At 33.4% G+C, this 18858-nt stretch overlaps 2 protein-coding genes and 1 long non-coding RNA gene across 4 annotated transcripts; 2 read left to right on the forward strand and 1 right to left on the reverse strand.

Annotated features, from left to right (window-relative positions):
* Positions 1 to 5012: 5012 nt before the first annotated feature.
* Positions 5013 to 8874, reverse strand: LOC120343281 (uncharacterized). The gene is made up of 5 exons (XR_005569594.2): positions 8639 to 8874; positions 8152 to 8210; positions 7513 to 7705; positions 7106 to 7172; positions 5013 to 6701 (listed from the first exon to the last, which is right to left on the reverse strand). It is a non-coding gene; the product is annotated as an uncharacterized LOC120343281 (long non-coding RNA).
* A 237-nt stretch (positions 8875 to 9111) lies between these two features.
* On the forward strand, positions 9112 to 12870 carry LOC120343280 (uncharacterized). Its single transcript, XM_039412417.2, has 4 exons — positions 9112 to 9306; positions 10766 to 10976; positions 11302 to 11373; positions 11652 to 12870. The coding sequence occupies exons 1-4, from the start codon at positions 9186 to 9188 to the stop codon at positions 11653 to 11655; spliced, it is 408 nt and encodes a 135-aa protein (XP_039268351.2). The 5' UTR covers positions 9112 to 9185; the 3' UTR covers positions 11656 to 12870.
* LOC120343279 (caspase-3-like) lies at positions 12825 to 16641 on the forward strand. 2 transcript variants are annotated; one of them, XM_078110668.1, is made up of 10 exons: positions 12825 to 12966; positions 13142 to 13331; positions 13460 to 13657; positions 13749 to 13808; positions 14380 to 14450; positions 14774 to 14923; positions 15071 to 15192; positions 15553 to 15701; positions 16124 to 16226; positions 16429 to 16641. In XM_078110668.1, exons 1-10 carry the CDS (start codon positions 12924 to 12926, stop codon positions 16459 to 16461), a joined length of 1119 nt encoding a protein of 372 aa, XP_077966794.1. In that variant the 5' UTR covers positions 12825 to 12923; the 3' UTR covers positions 16462 to 16641. The 2 variants fall into 2 exon arrangements, with proteins under 2 accessions (XP_077966794.1, XP_039268350.2); XM_039412416.2 differs by having other exon boundaries at positions 16127 to 16226.
* The last annotated feature ends 2217 nt before the right edge of the window (positions 16642 to 18858 follow it).

Genomic DNA, 18858 nt, shown 5'->3' on the forward strand with positions numbered 1-18858 from the left:
AACTTCGTGGTAATTTACTAGCAATCGCTTTAACAGGAAATAGCCACAAATTCAACCCTAGCAGCAAACTCCCGTTGCTGGGTACGCCATCTTGGTGTAGACTGAACGCTGAGTCATAACGCTATTTCGCTGTGCTCCGTACTCAACGAGGCATAACCATTTTATAGATGTCGCTGTTGCGTCCGTCATGACACTCCGTGGTGTATTTTCGATTTGTTGATGTTTTTTATCTGTCTTGTGTTTTATTTAAAAGTAATCTTTTTTTATTCCAAAGTCATTGTGGCATTCCGTGGTTTATTTCGCATGTTTTGCCGCTCTTTTTCTTGTATGATTATAGCCTATTTCATGTTTGTTAATCATTCCACAGGGATTGTGGCATCCCGTAGTTACTCAGATTTTTTTTTGTTGTTTTTCATTTTTCGAATGATTGTGTCCAATTAAGCCAATGTGTAATATTGAGTTCTATTTATTTTTTTGTCTTTTTGTATGATCGTGTTAATTTATTAAGTTAATGTGTAATATTGAGTGTCCCGTTTCTTATATTTGCTGCTTAATTTCAGCTACAAGGTGTCGCTGACTAGATGACTCTATGAGTCTTTTCGCGACTCCGCGTCAACTGCAACAAGCCGATATCCATTTGACATTTTGTTACATTATATTATTTATTCATTTTTCATATCGCGCATTGTTTTTTGCATGACGAAAATAAATATCTGAATCTATGATCTATGTAACCCGCGAGTGCTTTTCGACAGGTTTATTCAATATGTATGTATTTATATGTAACGCAATTATGATAGTATGTGTTTTTTAACAGTATACCGGATGTAATTTAACTACGATTGTATGAACTTTCAGATAAACACGCACTATTACTAATAGTGGCTTGAATTGCAATTATTGTGCAAGATTTCTCCAGTTGATCCAAAATATCTAATTCATTCATGGATACAACAAAAACAAGAGAAGCATTGTTTATATAATACATACAATATATAATTACAATTTTTAACGGAACATTCCATTTGAAAAGTCCATATGAATACATTTGGGGATCTACCTAACTTCAGATTCATCTCCATGTTCACCACCTCCTCCAATGTGTAATAAATTGGATAGGGTGCTGTCGGTTCGATGCCGAACCTTAATGTGTGGAAAACGAACCATGAGAATCCCCTTTTTTTTGACTATATATTTAGGAATATACTCACCAGGCAGGAGTTTGTTGGTCTTGTCCTCAAATGTTGCATTCAATTTTGATGTATCATCTACGTTGGTATACAATATTATTTTTTTTATGATATCACTGTTACCAATTTGTCCTAGTAGTTTTCGTGAATAGAAAATTCAGTGACTACAATGTCATACTACTACAGCGTTGGCGTTGGCCATGAGGCATAACATTTGAAATATTTTGTTAGGAGAGGCATTCGCCTCTGCTATCTTATTACAGTGTTTGGATATTCACATGAGCGTAAAATAAAAATAAGTTACACGCTAGGCAACAATGAAAATTTGGCTTTTCGTGTGTACCAGAATTGTCAAAATTCAGAAGCATGCCACTTCATACTGAATGATATGATATTAAATAAGTGTTTGAATTCGATTTTCATTATAATACATGTAACCAGGGAGTGCTTTTTGACAAGTTTATACAATATAAATAAAACGCAGGTTTGATAACATGGGTTTTTCAATAGTAGTTATTCACCTGACGTTATTTACCTATATAAGCGCATGGATCTCAAAGTTAAACAAACTATTACCAAGTAGCTCAAATTGCAAGTATTGCATAGATTTGTCTTTCATTTTTTGGTCGAACACACGGGGATTCCCATGGTTTACAACCAAGGTTGACCGAGGTGAAGCCGCCATAAAATTCCCGTTTATACTACTGGGGACTACATAAATTCAATCATTGCAACTCATTTATTTATAAAAAAAAACAGAGCTAGGATTCATTAAACGAGATAGCGATCGGAGACTGCCGACTTATCGATCTAGCGGCGTGTATCCCTCGCTCTGACTCAATAGCGACTCCTCGTGTCACATCACTGAATAATTATTAACTCGCTGATTATACGACATAATTCATCCAAATTAGGCTTCTGGCCCGAGATATGATGAATGCACATGCTAAATTTGAAACAGATTCAACCTCGCTTTCGTGAGATATCGCGTAACATACAAAAGTGTCTAACAGACAAACAGACAGACAGACAAATACCCATCAACATACTTACCGATCGAGATCGATAATTAATAAAATATTTGTTACGTGCGTAGATAAAAAAAAAACATTATCTCACTCTTCGCTGATAACGATAATCAAATATCTTGTGATTGAACACGATTTAAATAATTGCAATTCATAACAAAACATCCCATCTGAAAAGTTCGCGTGAAAACATTGGGAATCGAGTAAACCAATTTGGAGTTGTTAGTTGGAATTTCGAATTCTATTTATAATCTTGTTTACATGTTTACATACACATTCTTGTTTACATGTTTACATACACATTACGTGATCGCTCGGAAAGGCTAATACAGAGTGAAATATTGCGTGGGCTCGGCAAGTGGTTACTTTAGTTCCTGTTATTTCGGTCTAGTTTCGAGGTCGTTTGCCGAAGGGCTAAAACAACTTAATTTACATACTAAATACTCGATATTCACACAGTCTTTCCTGCGGAAGATATAGGATACATTCTGTTATAAATAAAGTAAAATATACATAACTTCGTGGTAAATGAAAATAGTGCTCAAAATTTTCGATTCACGCGGTAAATTGCTTCGAATATGAATTTGGTATCAACATAGATTTATTTAATTTGCGTTTTGATCCTTGATCTTGTTTTAATAAAAAAACTTTTACATATGATGATATAGCTTGTCGAACCAGAATGATTCCAGCGCTGCATTTAAAAAAATTCTGGCTTAGAGCCTTCTTTAGAGCGAAGGTGGTGAGCGCTTATATTGAAAAGGACGCGTGAAAGACATGGAAAAAAACTGGACTCGTCAGTAATAAATGATGAAAAGAAAAGGAATTGTCCGAGCTGCGTTATAATTTACGGAAAACTCTAATAAACATTCTTATTAAATTTCATTTTTAACACACACTTCAAATTATTTTTCCTTTATACGTTACACTATGCGTAGGCCTAGTAATCCAATGATCATTGCCTGGTTGCAACGTAAAAGCTGCAAATCACTTCCTCGTCAATTCATTTTCGGTGTAGTTTCGCGAAAAGCGATACAACATTCTCAGTTTTAGTTCCCCGGAAATAATATGCGGAGTTTATCGAATAGCTTGGATTATGATTTGCATAGCTGCCGAATTACCAGAATAACAATATATATCTTGATTTGCATACTAAAATTGTTTGTAAACATAATTGTGGTGCCATGCGACTTTTCAATTAAGTCAGGTACAAATGGTTGTGTACATGTAAATTGGCAATGTTTAAATTGGTGACTGTACATTTAAATCCACGTACATTTGAACCCATGTGTATATCCTCGGGCTCAATCTATATGCGGGTGCTAAATCCCATGGGTTAGGGTTTGTATGGGTTCAAATATCCGTAAAACAAAAAAAATTTCATAAGTGCAATAGTATGCAGGTGCAATTGTCATGGGTTCAAATGTAATGGAACCTTTAAATTTGATATTCGTGACATTATCTTCGTGGATTGTGATATTTCAGTGAAAATTCTCACTCACTCAATATTGTCACCTTTAAATTTCTTGAATGTATCTGTTCTTTATAGTTCACGTTTAGCCAATTAGCAGATCTTTTTGCAATATTGTAGCAAACCAGCTGCTCCAAGAACGCAGCGCTGAGCTTCCAAAAAAGTCGATTATCATGCGAATGCCTTCGTCTACAGGAGCTGTTTCCCAAACTGAGGTTACATTTTGATATTTCAGTGGGTATATATATTAGATGAGTATAAGAATTAATTAATCTTCGCATAACTTCTGATCTGCCTTGAAATATTTTATCACCTGATGTTAATAATCCGAAGACCTTAGTTTAGCAACTCTTAAAAAAGTCAAATTGTCACCTCAGTAGAAGCTTTAACAACAGTGTCTACATTCGCAGTTCACCTGACTTTTTTGTCCAATCAAGCACGTGCTATCTATGTTTTTCTATTTGAAGATGACGACAAACCATCAAAATCCATCTACTTAAGTTTAATATGTGTCAATTGCTAAATGTAACACAATTATAGTTCTTTATAGCAATAACCGTTTGATAAAGGAACTATTAGAACGTGGTGTGGTGGTGGCACCGTTATCGTATACGACTGGGTTTTCCAAAACTATCTAATTTACATACTTAGATTACGAGAAATTAAGTACCAATCCTTAAGCGAAAAACAAACATACTCGATTCATTCCAAACAAAAAAGCTCTGCTTATTTACAACCGCGTTTTTTAGTTGTCCTGAAAAAATATTTTCTTGTCTCCCACGACGTATTATCCAATATTCTCGTTTTTATTGTAACAATTAAAAGTAGGTTTGAGCTGGTGCTCTCTATTCCACTATTACTTCATAATATTTTGATAATATAACTGTTCGCTCGAGTTTCAGTGACGGTTTTTAGTGCGAGCTTGATTATGTTGAATATGTAGTGTGATCTCATACAATGTATTTAGATTTATGGAACTTGTTTGCCGGTTAAACAGCAAAAGTAGCGTCATCCAAACATATTGCGTGGGCTGAATTCCTTATTTTAGTTCTTCATTTCGTAAATTACTGATAAGCTGACCCATTAAGTGAAGGTATTTACATACTGGGGATTTCACAAAACGGCAGTTTGTATACTTTTAACTATAATACCGAATTTTATAAAAACAAATACAAGTCATTAAAGCAGTTTTTTAGTCATGCATGGTCATATATGATTTGATGATAATTTCCCCAATGTTTGTTTATACACAGAAAACGATGTATATAGCCTGTCTGTTTTGTTTCATTACCCAGCCTTCACGTACTTTATTTTCTGACACAATTCACATGCACGATTTATTTTCAGAATTCTAGTCATTTTAATGAAGTCAAATTCAAATATATAAATTTTACTACAATTTAGATAATACTTTAGTACTTATGACAAATTTATGCTGAAGCAAACAAAAAATAGCACGTTTACACCTGACTGAATAATCAACGTTAAATTAGAATGTTTAATGACATAAATCTGATTCAAGGTGCCTAAAATAGGAGTCGAATTTAATATTTTGAAAGTAGCAATCGGAATTCCAGACAACTTGAAAGTTCGGGCCTAAATTCACAACTGATTTATCAAGTTTGCCGATGGCAACATTTGCCAAAATATTCTCTCGTAATCAGGGCTTGGACCTGTGCATTTTTGGACGTGAAGTCGTGGGTCGGAATCGAATTTTTCTATATACGGTAGCTAGAATTTATATCAACAATACAACTTACTTTGAAACTGTATTAGGGATATTAGCAGCTATACTCAAAACCAAATCACTGGAAAATCTATTACGCTACACCGTGTAAAATCTTCCGATCACCATAAATGATATTTACATTCAGTTTTATTGTTTATATGTAACTGTAAAGTTTAGCTCGGGCTTACGTTGACGCCACAAGGACCACTAAGGTATGTTCGTAAACCCTTTCATCCCATCATATTACTTGATCTATTTTAACAATGGTTAGAGTAGACAATAGAGTGCGGACCGACGTATACAATTCTGTATCAAACTTTAAACAATAGTTTCATGACCAGTAATGCACATATCACTAACAATTTCGAGAACTGTTCATTTGCGATTCGAGAATGATGTTGTTATTCAAGCTTAGTTAAAAAATATACAATGCCATTAACGACATAGCAAAGTGGAAACGACAGAAACGTAACTAGGCGTCAGCATGCTTTGACTGAGAAACAGCAAATACTCATGTAATTTCATATTTATTTGCTAATGTATTTTAGTGTTAGATTCACTAACATATTTTTAACAATTCTAGAATAGCGGTTGTAATTTCAAAAAAGTTGCGAAAGGGATAAAAGGTTAAAAAACACTGATGTGAACAATCCACCTAAACCGACAACTCAATCGATGGATTATAAATACATTCCTATTTGAATATAATTTGAATCGTTGAATTTACAAAACGAAATCAATCATAGTATTTTATTGTGATAACCTTCTCATATAGGAACTATTATAACGTGGTGTGGTGGTCGCGCCGTTATCGTATGATTGGGCTTTCCAAAAGTATCTAATTTACATACCAGATCACGAGAAATTAATTTTAGAAAGGATCACAATTTATCGAGCTCGGTACGCCATATATAACATCTTAATGGGTGATATGGTGGACATTGGATTAGAATTAGAATTTTACCAATTCTAGAATAGCGGTTGTGATGTCCAAAAGTTCGTGCATTCCTATTTGACAAACAACTTGCTGTCCATGCTCATTACCAGTCCGTGGTACCGAGAAATAATTAAACAAATATAAGCAAACGAATTGCAAACGAAAAAAAAAATAATAAACTTTTCCATGATTCATACTCGGAAATTTTTTAAAATATATACATATATTTATTAGGGTATATCTACATACTCCTAATAAAACGAACCAATTCACAGTATACTGAATATTCAAATGTGTATATCCCGTCTTTCAAATATTCTTTTGTTTCTTTTTCGAAGCAGCGATCCTGTAGAAATAATATTTATTCCAATTTAGCCTTTTCATTGCATGGAAAATGTTTCATATAAATCATACCAGCTGAAATATCATAATATCATAAATAAAACGTGAAAGTTGCTTTTGAAAGTTCTCAAAATGATGGCAAATTAAGATAGAGTACAGGAGAACTGTGTAAATTTCAACACCACTGATGTGCTTTTCTTAATTAATGTTTCAGCTAGAACCAAATGCCAGTGAAATACGCAACGTACCAGACTTGAACTGATTGCCGAACGAGAAATCCGATAGATAAATGATCATTCAAATTCATATTCCATTAATCTAGTCCGAATACATAATATTATAGTTATTATTCGAACACTTATATTTAAAAATTGATCGCTTTGAAAGTTTTTCCTGCAATTTACTTACCTAATATTGTATAGCGGGCAGTTTTGAATTCCTTATCGCAGTTTCTTTATCAAATCCAAGCTTCATACTGTAAAATTAATGAAATTTTGCAGTTTGAGTAACAAACTTGATATGTTGCTATAGTAAAACTATTCTCTGAAACGTATGTTTTAAGACTGATTGACTGAGCCCGAAACATGCATTTTTAAAATCAATAACTTTCATAAAAAGAAAATACTAAATGTAGCTGCTATTTCTCGGGTTAGCACGTTTTAACCTAAAAATTCAGCAATAGTACAAAGATAACAACTGAAGTAATACCCAGTAAAACATGTGATTGACAAAGCGCAAATGTGATGACATTGTGTTAAATTTCCTTTAAAGAAATTTCTATAGTTTAACGTTGCTTAATAATAACAGATACTCACTGCGCATCAATTTGAGCGTGATACATTTTTACTGCCAAATCTCCCTTTTTTTCAAACATCACTTCTTTATGGCGATGATTTTCTTCTAAAACTTTGACTTCTCTCTGATTATTTTGTTCTTTTATTTTTATTTCGTGTTGTCTTTGTTCCCGTCGTTCTTTCTGTTTTCGTTCTTCTTGTTCCCTCTCCCAGTCTGTAAGTAAAGGTTTTCATGTATTGGATTCGTGGAGTGAGTGTGATTTGACTTAACCTAAAATTTAGAAATAAATAAAATAGATTCCCTGCATTGCCATGACGCGTTCTACAAAATCATACGGAATTCCCTCGAGGTTGCAATAGTTTACCCGAAACTATTCTCTCGATTGAGTTTGTAGAAGCTCAGACATGTTACAGGCATTGCGGAATTAATGATTATGAAATGAATGCAGAGTAATATCGCAGCATTTTGCTAGGTAAAGTTAACCAGGCGACAACTGTCAGGATAACTTTACCAGTTTTGGGCTAGCTAGAAGGATGCATATATATATATAAGATATTTTTTAGCAATTAATTTAATGTTTTTCTCTACAGAATTGTTTTTTTTCAAATACAACAAGCAAGGAATAGAATAAGCTTTGTAAATATTAATATATATCATACCATGACTTGGGCCTCCTCCCATGGCGACGAGTTTTACCAATGGTATTTTATTCAGAGCACTGTAAAATATATATACACTGATTAAAAGGCTTAACATCAAGGCATAGATAGTGTTTCTACTACAGTACAAGGCAGTACAAAAGGCAATAAGTACAATAGTACAAAATGAAGGCTGTGAAGTTGCCAGGTTTAGGCTCTAAAAGCCTTTCAACATAATGCGACAAGATATTCACTTCGTCTTATTAGACTATAAACTGTTTCTAACTTTCAGTAATAACCGTAACCATAAAGTGTCTGTTCTCGAGAAACAATAAGTGGCAGAGTTTTACTTAATATTTGTAAAGAAGTAAAATATGAGTACATTTTTTGAGATCGTCAATCGGGTAAATAAAGTGACAGCTATCTAGTTTAAAAGACAATATTCTTTATTCACATCTGTACCCAGGATACATATATTATCAATTGCCTTTTTTGCTCATTTACTCACCCTTTGTCTACTGATCTAATATCACGCCACTGTGGCGCTTTTGCCTTACAATATTATCTGTGAGTACGTGAAAACGACGAATTAGATCGAGCATGCGCTATATAGATAACTTTACTTTAAAATGCCCAGTTCTCAATGGAGATGGCATGGTAACTTAAAACCTTTTATCTGATGTATGTTAGATAGAAAAAGGTTCCCCATGTTGAGAAAACAGTTTTTCGGTTTATTAACTTTATTCAAAGCATAAGGAAAAATGTGCTCATACCAGCTCTTCTCTTTCTTACCAATCTCTTGACACACCCTGAATTTTTCAAATCCTATTTCTAGTGTGGCAAGTTATTGCGAACATGTTTTTCAGAAACAAAGAATCACTTCATCAAACACTTTTTTTTTTCTATATGTACGGTATTTCTAACATAGTTCCTCTTTTACTCGGCCGTTTTTCGTCTCTTCATATTCGACATCGCGACTTCACTCGACGAGTCTTACTTCTTTTCATGGCGATGAGAAGCCTACATAACACTGTACAAAAAATTTTTTGCTTCATATGAGATTCGTTCTCGCCTGGCTTCGCAACATTTTCGCGGTGTTCTACTATAAGATTATTCTCCTTGTGAATATGGCCGACTTTGTGAAAACTGTTGGAAATGTTTACCACAGAGACGGAGGTAATATATATGTTTCATTTATACAGGCAGAAATTTTCTTTTTGTTTTAGTAGCTTTTACTTTTTACCAGTTACCGGTACCGATGTGCATTTTATCATAGGCTAAAATGCTGCTAGCACAAGATTTTAGGCACCAAATAAATATCTCATTGAGAAAATAAGACGTCACGTGGATCAGATAAATGTCCCACTGCAGTACGTCATTTAACAATCGTGTTCGTGCTATCATGAGTTACCATCAATTTGAGATAGAATAAAAATGTTGAAATTAAATCGAAAAGAATAAAATACAACATTTGATATACTCAAGGTGTTAGCGATAAAGTTTGGATACCGTTTCATTGGCCATACCTGTAAAACGATCGATACAAATGAACGAATGTTGTTTTGTGTGATGCTGCAGCGACACTCAATGCTCAAAGCTGGTGAAGTCCCTTATTCGATACTCGATTTATAAATAATATTTCGTATCCAAAGCGTATGTACGGAATTCAATTCCTTAATGTGAAACATTAAATAAACAGTTACCAAAATATTAAAAACACTTTTTGTGGAAGCACTTATAAATATACGACATGTGAGATATACAAGCATTATTGAACACGAAATGTACAATGTTTTGTTGTCGTTGTGTGAAACCGTTTTTTTTCGCATCAATTACCTCAAAATAAAATAAAATTGCTTGAAAGGTATCACAATCTTATATTTTTTTATTGTTATTTTTTGTGAGTTTCATGGGACCCGGATGCTTCATCCAGAATTTCTCTAATTTAGTCTGATCAAGCACGACAACACCTTTTTATTCCTCCATACTTGACCACCTCCGTCACGCTTGACCGCCCATTGTTTCAACAGACTTGCTAATCCAAGCTCTGCCGTATTGATACTGATGCGCTATATTCGTGCATATATATATGTTTGATCATTTCACTCTGGTTTTGTCAACAATACAGGGTTTCTCAAGATAGTTACATAAGTAATAAGAAGTCAAGTGAAAGAAATGTGGCGTTGAAAATATTTCCTAATAAAATCTACCTACACACATTAATATTAGTGACTTAATTTAGCGTGATTACCTATCGATCTTAAGATCGGTAAGTATATTGATAGGTATTTGTCTGTCTGTGTGTCTGTTAGATGCACGCGATATCTCACGAAAGCGAGATTGAATCTGCTCCAGATTTTGCATGTGCATTCATCTTATCTCGGACCAGAAGCCTATTGATTCTGGGCGAATTATGTCGTATAATTACCGAGTTATCAATCAATTATTGATATAGTGATCTAGATTTTTGTAAAGCAAGAGAATTTTGAAACCCGCCGAGTGTGTGTGTGCCATGCGCAGTGCGCAAGTTACAAGAGCGGATGAATCGAAACTGCAGTTTCTGTTTTGGGGGATCCCCTAACTATCGATCGATAAGTCTTCGGTTTCCAACCGATATTCTCGTTTTTGTATTGAGATCGAAAGCATGAGCTGGAAATGAAGAAAGAAGAAGATGGATTCCGTCTATCAGTGCAGCGTATTGACAATGAAAATGAACTTAATAAAGTAAAAGCAGGCCATGATCACGAATACAAATGCTTGAAAGAAGGTCACAAACATAGTGAAGAAATGTTTGATAAAAAAGGAGATTTGGCATTGCGGTTTCATAAACAACAAATTCAACAATAGTAAGTAACCATCGACTTCTAATTTTCAGTATTCAAGGATGGAAGAACCCACTAAAAAACTACTACCTTTATTTTATTTCAATATATTTTTAAACTTTTATCAGGCTATACTTCACTTCAAATTCAACTTGTGTTGCACCACTACGTGACATTTCGAAACACTTGTCAGTTGAATTTTTCAGTTAAAACCTCAGTTAAAAACCTCCTCTCAGTTAAAACCTTGCCGCAACTGATGCTCTACTTTTTACTTAATATATTTTAACGTTGCTCTATTTTACTTATAAGTAAACGTCCGATAAAACATTTGTACAATATCTCTTTCCAGTCAAGAATTGGGATGTTCTCCTGAAGCAATAATGAACACCGTTTCACAAAATCTACCAGCAATAAAGTTTGAGTAAGATTCTTGTTCTGTAACTTTATTTTGTATATTTTGTATTCAATTCTCGTGTCAGAATCTAACACGAAAGAAGACCTAATCAAAAGTCCTGGTTCGTTGTTGAATTTACACTTGTCAAGCAAACACCCAATGGGGATGAATCAATCTGATATAGAAAATAGCTAAAATCAGAAAAACATCATTTTTTCGGCTTTGCAAAACTTTTTCTTGTTTCTTTCACCTTGAACAGAATAGAATGCAAAGATATAAATTCAATAAAATTATTTTCATTTCAGCTAAATATGTCAGAAAAAGGATGGCTGAACTGAGAAGAAAACATTGAAAATTATTTTTAAATACTTTTTTTTTTATAAATTTTAATGTAATTTTATTATACTACAGTAGTTGCCAATATGCTTGTAATACAAAATATCTAAATTTGTATACAACATTGGTTATACAATTAAAAACTCCGAAAGCACTCAAAATTCGAGACCTATAATAAACGATTCATTAATCGAGAAACGATCAATGACACACTGCTCAATGAAATTTGACTTTAGGCTTACTTTTTAAAACATTTATTGTTTTAAATTGTATTTTAATTAAATGGGGTTTAATCGGTTTAACATTAATAATGATAAATAAATATTCGCAATATATGGAATGTTATTCAAAAATTGGTAAATATAGAATTTTATTTAATTTTTCTGATGAATGTTGTTAGACGTAATTATGGACAATATAACATCTTTATTACTTATCGATCTTTAGATCGGTTAGTATGTTGATAGGTATTTGTCTGTTTGTTTGTTTGTTTGTCTGTTAGATACACGCGATATCTCACGAAAGCGAGGTTGAATCTGCTCCAAACTTGGCATGTGCATTCATCGTAGTTCGGAACAGAAGCCTATTGATTTTCGATGAATTATGTCCTATAATTAGCGAAATATTTTTTAATTAGTGATGGGACACACGGTGTCACTATGGAGTAAGAGCGCTGTTTTGGGGGATCCCCTAACCTCGATCGATATTCTCGTTCAATCGTTAATCGTATTATTTCATTAGTGTTATCATGCATGTCTAGTGTGTACAATGCTCTACAATGTTTCAACCAAATTAATCTGTGAGCTTTAGCTGTATCTAAGGATTCAACTTCCTTCATATTTCTAACTTTACTGCAACATGATTTACCACTATGTTAATATTTCATTTGTGTAATTGTTTTTCTTATGTTCTCCCAAGCTTGCTGGGATGTAGGTAATTCGGGTTTTTAGAATTTAGAATTTTAGAATGTACTAATCAAAATTTATTGCAAAACTCATGTTATATTACCCAATTTAAGAAGGATACTGAAATACGTATAGAGTATGAAATATATTCGTTTTGGACTATGTTATATTAACAGATAAATTGATGAAATTTTACTTCGTAAATTTCAGAAATGTATTTTACGTATTGTATATTCTTAAGTTTCGGTGAATGTTATAATCTTTATCTTCCTTTAAACATTAGTTACACAGATTTAAAAACTACTATATATTAGATGAAAAGCTGAATATTTATAGATGTCATTTTCATCCAATATGGGGAAATACAATTCAAAAATGGGTAAGTAAGACTATCTATTAATTTGTTTTTGTGCTTTTTAGATAAGTGACAAAGATAAGATAATACTAAAGCATGAAGAGATCTATATATTTTGTCCGTTAATATTCAATGTGTAAAATAGTGAATCTGGAATTAACTGATCCCACTAACTAATACTTGTGCTATTTATTTGAAGATCCACCGGAAGGTCGCTATCCATCACATACCAAAGAATATCAAGCACATCCTACGTCTAACAGTGCAAAATATAAAACAAATGGCAAACACATGAGGCCAAATAATCACAACGGAGGGGAATGGGGATCCGTCGAATCCAATGATTACGAGCATATACAGGGCCATGGTTATCGTCCTGAGGAGAGCAGGTATTATAGCCCGAATTATTCCTAACATAATAAAATTACCATATCTAATCTAAACATTTTGACAATTAGAAAATAAATATAAGAATATTTTGATAATCGACCATTGTCATTGTGTAACATTTTTTAAGACACGAAAAACCATCGCGACCACATTACCAGGAAAAAGGAGAAAATGATCCATTTAAAGACATGCAATTCGATGATGAAGAGCTTCGTAAAGAGGAGCTCAGGCACCAACAAAACTTGAAAGCATTGGACCAAGATTATGAACGCAGAATGAGGGCTCTTGAAACTGTTCGAAAGCGTAAAATGGAGGAAACTCTAGAGTGAGTGAAAACGTATATGCAAAGGTTGAATGTTAGGATTACTTAAGATGTGGTTATTGCATGAATTAATATTTATTTTTTTTTGTTTCAGTGAGTACAACACGCATCCTAATTTTACAAAAAACAGGTCGGCGTTTGCAGATTCGTACAAGTACGTCCAAGTATATTACACTTTTGGTTTTTAATATACAGTATATATATATATATACAGGGTGACCCAAAAGTAGGTATACAGTTATTAAAATTATTATACAGTAAAATAGTTTAATAACTGTAGACCTACTTTTGGGCCACCCTGTTTCTATAGCTTGCATAATTGTAACTGAATCAACTTTTAGTTTACACGGATGGCATGGATGTTCGTGATGCAGCAAAAAGCAGGGATCTCATCTTAAAAAAGCTCAAACTTTCTCCGAAGTTTTGATGACTACATTTTACAAATTTTACTAAGAAAACTGAAGTACAACCCTTGTATTTTCAACGACTCCTCATATTAGCCCCACAAAAATAATTTGCAACTTTGATTATCTCAGAACCACAAAAACATAGTGACTTTCAGCAGATCTTCGAAGTCACGTTCCTGAAACCATATTAGCTTAACGAATAGACTCATAGAACCTCTACGCCAAAATTTCAAATCACATCAACATAGATGAGCCAATACGACGGTGTGACTTCACTGCATTACTGCAACTCATCTAAAAATTCGAAATATATTTTAGCTTCAGCGGTTTTAAAAATCGTGGACTGTGTCTGATTGTTCAAAACTCAGATCGATATGAAAAAAGTACAGGTGAAATTTTACTTTCAGTTTTTGTATCATTCTGAGATATTTTCAGCAAACGAATTGAATATATATATAGCAAAATTCTGAGATCAGAATAGATCACTAACTTCACAAACAAAACGAAGGTAATAAACATTACCTTTGAAGAATTAATTTGGAATAAATCGATTATTGAACTCTTGTTCCCGAAATGAATTGGTACATGAAATAATTTATCATATGCCAGCGCATTCCACTGCTAATAGATGTGTATGGAATTGATTCACTCGAATTCAGTGATTAGTTTTTCTTCCGACCTTTTGTTTTACTATTTTTAACTTAACTTACAGAAATTCTGAAGGGCATTTTTACGCAACTTGGGTATGAAGTGAACATGAAGAAAAATTTGAATGAAATGAAAATGTTGAATTTACTACAGTATGCGAGTTACCAAGATTTCGGAGATTATGGAAGTTTTGTTACTTTCATTTTGGGAAAAGGTAATCAATTCGAAAACAACATATTCGAAACTAATCCTATTTGAAAAAGAAAACGATTGATTTATCTGTTTTAGTTAATTCATGACTTTCAATTGTTTTATAGTTCATATTTGTGTAATAATTTTGACAGCTGCTCCTTATGTGCAGGTACAGATAAGTATGTGGAGACAGTTGACAAACAGCCATTTGAAATCCGAACAATTGTTAATTTTTTCAAACCCACAGAGGTTCCAAGTCTTGCGGGAAAACCAAAACTCTTTTTCATCCAGGTATAACAGTAAAATGTAAATTTCATATTTATGTCGGTGGTAAAATATTTTTATATGTAAAATAATTTATATATAAAAATAAACCAGCATGAAGTGAAAACTGAATGAAGTTGTAACATTGGTGCAAGATGAATCCGTCAAAAGTTACGCAGACTACCTCCTGAAAATTGGACTATTTTCGTATACAAAAATATTGCAACGGTGTTATATCGTGGTTCATTATTCAACTGTTTATGAATCTAGCAAACAATTCTACATTTCAAACATTTTGTTTTGGTGGTTTGAAGTTTCTATCACACTCAAGATATTTGTTTGTTAGAAATTTTATCTTACCTAACCAAATTTAACAATTTGCTCTAGAATGACATCGACATCTTGAAAGACAAAGGTCTTTGGAAAGAAAGTCAGCATGACAAACCAGTTGTAGATTACATGGATGCGTTTGTTGTTCGTTCTACTCACAGAGATTTTATGAAAAATTTTACAAATATCATCAAACAAGACAGCAGGTTGAATTTGAGTGGTTTTATCCTTGAGACGTGCCTCTCCAACGTTTTTACCCCGAATGTAAATTATATATATATGATAAATGATCCGCGACTTTTAGGTTGATTTATATGTATTCATTATATCTTTCAACACCGTGGTTTTTCAAAGTTTTTGTTTTTATCATTTTAGATGGATTTATACCGTGAAGTGTCTGGAACTATGATTCTCTTTATACTACCGAGAGTTTGCATGAACGTTCAATGTTGTCATACTATGAATTTGGTGTACATTTGCAAATAAATATGAAAAACTAAACATTCAGAATGACTTTTTATATTTAAAATTAATTTTGCTACGTGAATGAATACCCAAATCAATACGTTTTCCCTAACAAAGAAATTCCTCAAACTCAATAAATATATACATGTATTTATTATTTTAGCAGAATGCCATTGACCAGAATAATTGATAGTGTGTCAAGACACACCATGCCACTGGCGAGTAATAAAGAGAAGTACGAAGTGGTGTCAACTCTTTTGAAGGAGGTAAATTCAATCTATTCATTAAGATTGCTTGCTTTAAGTTCAATTCTTAATGTGGTTCTAGAACTAATTTTTTAGTCTAGTCTTTTATCTCCTAGTACGTCATGCTTCTATACGCCATCAGTACCTAGCTCTTCTTAGATATAAAGTATAAAAACTTGTATATATATACCCAACTGACTAATATTGAAATGTTTGTTTTCAGGTTTACTTCGGTCAGAACGAGTCGTCACTGTAGTTTATTATTAAAGACATCCATACTTACGGAGGCGATTATATAGATCTGTAAACAGTATTTGATTTATTGCGAAGCTTTCTTTGTCACAAACCATTTTGCAATAGGGATGTAGATTATATTTGAATATTGCCTCGACTTGTTAACTTTAAACATAACATTGAAAATTATAAAGTCCTATAATTATAAACAAATGAAATCCTGCAAATTGATTGTTTCACGAACAGCAGTCGTCGCATGTTTTTTATCAACTTGTCTCTCTACTTTTGTAGTGTAACTTTTCTCTGACTCAATGTGCTGTTTTGTTTATGTATATTCGCATTTCGGGATTATTGTCTGCTCTTTATTCCGTGATAGTTTAATGTGAAAAGTACTTTCTGGTGATATTAGTTATCCATATTTTATTCATATGAAACAAGTAGTTATTGAGTGTTCATATTTTTTAAATAGCTAACAGCAACTGGCTTTCACTTTTATGAACGCGTTGAATTATAACATGTTCGAAGATTTTTGTAATTAGCCTATATGAGTATATGACAAAAACTATAAAGCGGACTTGTCAATCTTATATACTTGTTTGTAATGTAAATATATCTTGTGGAAGAAATGTGTTCACTAATAAAAGGCCTCTCGCATGTAAAGTTTTCTACGTTCAGATTGGGATATTAAATTAAAAACCAAAGTGCAGTGTAAATTCACAAAATTGAAGGCTACCAAAATTAGCCAGCCGCTCAACCCAAGGCCAAGCTTAACACGAACAGATCAATAGCCAGTGACAGATTAATGGACATATTATATATAGTTTGTTGCTACTTCAAGTATCCAGTTTCATACTTTCTAACCGGTTGAAACCTGTGCAGACAAAAGAGTTAACAACCTAGCATTGAGAAACCTTCAGGACTTTTTCACACTCTCATAATTTCAAGTTGAGAATTTTATGTACCCTTCTTATGCATTGTATGCGAATGGCAGTCGGTGAAAATATTTAAGAATCTATGAATGACGTGTAATAGATTGATGACTTGGGTTCATTCAGTTCACTTATATAATCTCCGATTGTCTTGGAGATATTAGTAGCGCCCAAGCAGGAGAAGTACGTTGATAGACTCAAAATGTCTAGCTTCGTAACCATGTGAGTTCTGTTGCTATTGTTGTTGAGGCAATTTTGGGGGCAGAAAGAATAGCTTTTCTCCGTAACTAATGAACCAATCGCTTTCAAATTTTGCCGTTCAAAGATGAAAGTTCTAGCCAGAATCTAACACTTTTATTTTATTTTCTTCGACTCTTTTTTGAGTTCCTTGATATCCGATATTTAGCCTAAAATGTTGCTGTTTTATTTGAGCACTATTTTTGAACAGGTAAACATGACAGTCAGGCACAGTCGCCCCATCTGGCTAATCGAGAATTCACCGTTTTTTACGTTGGTCGTTCCTTGCTCACCGAAACAAAGCATTGAACAAGGTAGGTGGTTTGGTTTCGAAAATTGAATCTAATATGTCCAGGATTTATTGTTAGAAACTAGGTAGGGTACAATCTTAGAATAAGTTCTGAAGTTTGTATTCACAAAATTTCGCGCAATTCCACCCAATCTCGTCCTAGCGGCAGCGGTATCTGTAGGTATACATACTGTACTTGTACAATACCAAATGGACCTATAATCAGGGCTGTCGTCGATGTGAACCCAAAAACAAGACATCAGAGAAAAGAAATAATAAGATAACAAAGAACTAAATGTAATAAGCAAAATGTATTCGTACCAGTGCGACGAACCGTGTCTAATTCTACTTCGCACTAGGAAAGATTAGCTCCAGCACTTCTTTATTCTTAGAAGCTATCTGTTTCATATCACCGCAGCTCACTTTCACTTGTAGAATAAACTTGACTTTTTGTTTAGAAAGACTGATTCCCTCTATGATTCACTGTGCTGGCATGGATAACACGGCATGGATAACACAATGCTTATTAGCTTGTAGAGAAGCGCAAAAGAGTCGTTAGTGGAAAAGATTCAGCCACTTGTGCTCGATTCTTTTTTTCGGAAAACGTCAATCGGAATTTTCTTACAAAGAATATTGCCATTAACGGATCAATTTGCTAGCAAAGTCCATATTCGTGTTTTTGGACACGTTAGTGGACATAACGATCGTTTTGGTATTTTTGTTGTTCTTGTTCTTATTTGTCTTCTTCTTGGTATCGTTATGAAAAAATCGCTTTTCTCGTTGATTACTGGACCAATTGCTTTGAAATTTTCAGTGAGTAAAGATTATATTTTTCCCCAGAAGGCTATTACTTTTATTTATTCTTAAATTTTATATGAATCCTATGAGATATGATATTTCATACAAAATTTCGCGGTATTTATTTTTACTCATGGGAACACTGTTTTACACTTATTTCAAGCGG

This window comes from Styela clava, chromosome 3 (genome assembly GCF_964204865.1).
Source record: "Styela clava chromosome 3, kaStyClav1.hap1.2, whole genome shotgun sequence".
NCBI classification, from domain to species: domain Eukaryota; kingdom Metazoa; phylum Chordata; class Ascidiacea; order Stolidobranchia; family Styelidae; genus Styela; species Styela clava.

Coding starts and splice junctions, on each gene's coding strand:
- LOC120343279 (XM_078110668.1), top strand. CDS start 12,924: ATGTCATTTTCATCCAATATGGGGAAATACAATTCAAAAATGG. Junction 14,924..15,070: donor TACTTTCATTTTGGGAAAAG/GTAATCAATTCG, acceptor CCTTATGTGCAG/GTACAGATAAGTATGTGGAG. Junction 15,702..16,123: donor ATCATCAAACAAGACAGCAG/GTTGAATTTGAG, acceptor TTATTATTTTAG/CAGAATGCCATTGACCAGAA.
- LOC120343280 (XM_039412417.2), top strand. CDS start 9,186: ATGAGATTCGTTCTCGCCTGGCTTCGCAACATTTTCGCGGTGTTCTAC. Junction 9,307..10,765: donor TGTTTACCACAGAGACGGAG/GTAATATATATG, acceptor TTTTGTATTGAG/ATCGAAAGCATGAGCTGGAA. Junction 10,977..11,301: donor AAACAACAAATTCAACAATA/GTAAGTAACCAT, acceptor ATCTCTTTCCAG/TCAAGAATTGGGATGTTCTC.